The sequence below is a fragment of the Cinclus cinclus genome, chromosome 1 (assembly GCF_963662255.1).
Source record: "Cinclus cinclus chromosome 1, bCinCin1.1, whole genome shotgun sequence".
In the NCBI taxonomy this organism is placed as follows: domain Eukaryota; kingdom Metazoa; phylum Chordata; class Aves; order Passeriformes; family Cinclidae; genus Cinclus; species Cinclus cinclus.
Genome location: NC_085046.1, coordinates 43,521,208 through 43,525,757, shown reverse-complemented (window position 1 = coordinate 43,525,757; position 4,550 = coordinate 43,521,208). Strand labels below are relative to the sequence as shown.

Genomic DNA, 4,550 nt, shown 5'->3' with positions numbered 1-4,550 from the left:
CCTATTGAGCTAGAATGAAGAAGAATATCAGTTTTATTTTAAAGAAAAAAAACCACCCAAACATCAATTTTACAAATAAAGCAAGCAATTTTTATCCTGCTGTTTAGAAAGCCATTTGTTCTTGCACTATAAAGTGTAAGTGTTCTCAGCACCATGGCAAAGGGAGAAAAAGGAAAATAAGAGCAATTAGAGGCAAATATGCTCCCACTCTCCTCAGGAGATGAGTTGTTGATCTGCTGCAGTCATCTGAAATTATATTCAAAGACTGGAGGAATCCTGTGGCAAAGAGCAGCAACAGAAGGAAAACTGATATCCTAGTGAAGTATCTGTTTAACAGCTTGTGCTCCTTCTAGGGCTCTCCCAAAGTTTCCATTTCAGACCTGAAAGACTACTTTTACACGAAGCTAGTTTTATATATATTTATCTACCAAAAGATGAAAGAACATTTGCCCAGAGAACTTCAGAAACTCTGAGGTCTAGTAGCTATTGTCATGACAGTTAATCCACAGACATCAACCCCCCTACAAAGAAAGACCAATGAGTAAACTGATAAACACTGATAAACACTGAAAAGCATTAAAATTTACAAAAATACCTATGAGTCCATTGATATATACAATCCAAGTATTTTCAGTCAGGTAAGAAAGAGATAGGCAACAACTTTTATGCTAAAACCTGATGTTTTAATGCCCAAAAGAAAAAGTATTTTCTTTTCTTTTTAAAATGGACTATAAATGAGAGAAAATCCATCTCACTGTGCAAAAAATTGTGAACTTAAGATTTTCAGGCCAATGGAGTAATTTCTTGGCATTCTTATCTCTTCATCCCACTACAAATATATTTTGCTATTTTCCATACGCAGCATGCTTGCAAGAAGTAAATTTGTGTGTCTTTCTCAGGGGAGTACCTGTAAGAATTAGAGGCTGTCCATGGCATGCAAAATCTGAAAGTTCATTCAGGATTAGTCCTAATAGTTAGGTCTTGCTTCAGTAGACGGATGCCCCTTCATGCTGGAATTTTCCTTCATAGCAGATCCTGGTGCTGGAGGCTTGGCCATTGCTGCAGTGTAAACACAGACTGCATAACTGTTCCAAATGCTTCTTGAACTTGACTCCAACAAATACATAGAGCACAGGGTTGAGGCAGCAGTGGGAGAAAGCAATTTTACGACTGATGTGAAAGGCAAGGTTGGAGTCTTTCTCATACTGACAGGTGGGTGATGGAAAAGTAGTCAGAAAGCTGAGGATGTTGTAGGGTGCCCAGCACAGGAAAAAAGCCACCACAATAATGAGGATGAGTCTCACAGTTCTGTGCTTTCTGCGAGATCTTGCTCTAAGCAGGATTATGAGTATCTTGACATAACAGAATATGATGATTCCAAAGGAAAGCAGGAAGAGTACATTTCTCACATAAATGTCCACCTTTTTCCAGTTCCCATCAGCATAATCACAGAACCTGTACTCTTCCAAGTCTTCTTGCACTGTGGTGTGAATCACCTCAGGAACCACAATTAATATGCTAACAGTCCAAACAGCCAAGGACACCAGAACACCACAGCACTGTGTCTGGGATCTCAGAGTTGAAAGGGGGTTCACCACAAACAAGTACCTCAGGATAGTCATGAGAGTCAAAAAGAAAACACCGCTGTAGTAGCCAATGGAGAAAACAGCATTTGATGCTTTGCAAAGGAACTCACCAAAAATCCATCCAAAGGACTGGTCCACTACCCAAAAAGGCAGCATGCAGGAGAAAACTAAATCAGAGATACAGAGATTCATGATGAAGATGTTTGTTAAAGATGTAAGGTTTTCACATTTCAATAGGATCCATAACACCAAAGTGTTTCCTAGCAGACTGAGAAAAAATACCAGACTGTAGAGGACAGCAGTGAGATAGATGTTAAATGTGAAATAGTCACCCATTTCACAGATGTTGGTTTCATGAGGGTATTCATATGAGTAATTACCATCTAAATATCCTTCATCCATTGTCTGTGCAGATCTTGTGCTGTTCTCCAGCAGCTACTTCAAAGGACAGCAACAAATCTAGTGAAATTTTTTGTGAAAATCAACTCAATAACTGAACTCCCACTGTGGAGGCTTCTGTTTTAAGACAGAAAAAGCAGCAGTGAAACTAGTTATTTTTCCTGGCTTGGGGACACAAAGGACTCATTTCTTCTTATGACTAGAACATGAACAGGTACACACCAAAGTCTTACTTCAAAGCACTGAAATCTTAAATACTTAAGAAGTCAGAAACTCGGATGTTTCTGAACCAAAATGTTTGGTGACAACTGTCAATTACTAAGTTTCTACTACACGAATGTGCATTGTTTTATGATGTAAATATCTCAGGTGCCAAGACTTTCAAATATGCTACTGTTTTTCAGTTTTATGGAGTGGTATCCAGCTCCTAAGCACTTCACTGTATAGATGATTCTTTTTCACCCAAGTTTAGCACTGCATAAGCCTAGAAAGCTGAGCAGTACCAGTTGCAACAAGAGAAGGAAAAGCCAGGTTTCTTTCCGATTTTTGTCTTGAGGTTTGTTGATATCTAAACATCTCGAAGCTGTGGCAGAAGCATCATCATGCTGGGTGCTCTGTGCACCTCTGTGCTCTGATGGTTCTCAGGGATGCAGCAGGAGCAGAGATCACATCACAGTCCTTTCCTGGGAGTGCTGCCTGTCTGTCAATATGCAGGCAGGAATTTAATCCTAGGTGCATGATGAGTAGAAACTGGACAACAGCATCAAAAGTTAGTTGGACTGAGAAGATGGCATACAGTCAGGTCACAGTAGCCTAATTTCTTTATGAAATTAAACTTAAAAATAGGTACAGAAAAATCAGTAATGCCTCTGGGCCAGTGGTTTAAAGTCTAAATTCCCTTTATCCTAGAAGAAGACTTATCTGCAACACCATGTTTGGATCCTGTTTTGACTGAAATCAGTGGGAGACCTGCCACTGAGTTCCTTCAAAGTACAATTGCAAGAAAGAAACTCCACGGCTTGGGCCAAAATTGTGCTAGTGACATTTTCCTTTTTTAATTAATGAAGGCAGAATCTGCCTGCTACACCCAGACAAAGACATGCTGCCTTTGGAGGACAGGAGAGCTATGTCCACACCATGAAAACATGTCGGGGAGCATTTCTGGCTGCCAGAATTCAATGCCATGCATGGGGGTAGGTAGTTCAGGTCAGACAGAAAATGGCACAGGCAGCACAGGACAGGCACCATCATCCAGTGGGTTGTAATCAGCTAGTTTGTGACAACAAGTGGCCCTGGAACATTTACCACCAGAGTGACAGTTCTAACTGGAAAGATGTTTGTGGCCCTCAGTTTGTACAATGCTGCAGTTTTCAGGCATGCAGGGTAAGTCCTTGCAAAGGCAGTCATCCTCTCTGGTTTTACATGGTAGTACAGACAATACTTAAGTAATGAATAGTTTGGATTGAGGTCCTAATTATCACTGTGTCCTGTTTCAGCTCAGGCTGGTGTATCCTGCTCCTTAGCAGCTGTCCTAAGGGAGCAGAGAAGCCTCTTTGTCAATAATCAAGGTTCTCCAGGGATAAGAGTACAGCACTAACCAGTGTCTTCACCACTTTCTCTCTCCTTTCCCTCTGAACATTCAGTGACAGCAAGCCCCAGAGCAGGTCTGCCCACAGGCCAGGAGCTACACAGCCAGCAGGGCTGTTCCTGGGCAGCTCCTGGTCTCTGCCACAATTGCTGCTGGCCCCTGAGACAGGAACCTTCTCACAAAGCCCTCAGACCTGATCCCTGACTCTTCCTGAGAAATATTCTGACCTGCACATGTCTTGCCCCTCATCACATTATGCTGTTCTGCTCTTCATACTCCTGTTGCAGGGTAGGCAGTGGTTTGAGAGCCGGTGTCTGCTGGGAAGCTTTGCTCGCCATCCTGCTTGCTGTCAGGAGCCGAGCAATACTTGCAAGGCAGAAAGCACCATTTTGCAAAGGTGTTTTGAGATTATTTCAGATAACAATTAAGTGCCAAAATAAAAAAGTGTACCAACACATCTATTTTCTTCATAGTTCAAAAGATAGGAGATGGTAAATAGTTTATGCAGTCCAAATAGTCTGTATTTTTCTCCATCTTCCCCAAGGACACTGATGCTGAGTGTACAGCCACTTGATTCCTGCTGGCAGATAGCTGTGATTGGAGGCCCTGTTAGTTACTCTTGCTATTTCCATCTCCAAATTTCTATATGTCTTGCTATCTTGCCCACCTGACTCAAAAGACTCTGTCTTGCATTTTGGGAGGAGACAGAGGAATGCTTGGTTACATGGGGACAGGTGTCCTCTCTCTGATTTCGCGTCCAGCATTTCCAGAGAATGTAAGAAAATGCTTCTGTGAGGTAGCTTGTTCCTGGTTAATTTTTAATGCTGCAAAGGTAGCTCTTGGATAATGCTACATTTCACAAAACAAGTTCTATATCATATACCATCTTACCTGGTGCAGGCTCCATGAAATTACAGATGGAGGCTCCAGCCTACAAAGCATTAGACCTTTTGGATGGTTGCTCAGGATTATATGCT

The 4,550-nt window shown here is 41.7% G+C and overlaps 1 protein-coding gene across 1 annotated transcript; it reads right to left on the bottom strand.

The window, feature by feature from the left end:
- Nucleotides 1-986: 986 nt before the first annotated feature.
- XCR1 (X-C motif chemokine receptor 1) lies at nucleotides 987-1,988 on the bottom strand. Its single transcript, XM_062496830.1, has one exon. It carries the CDS (start codon nucleotides 1,986-1,988, stop codon nucleotides 987-989), a length of 1,002 nt encoding a protein of 333 aa, XP_062352814.1.
- Nucleotides 1,989-4,550: the final 2,562 nt, after the last annotated feature.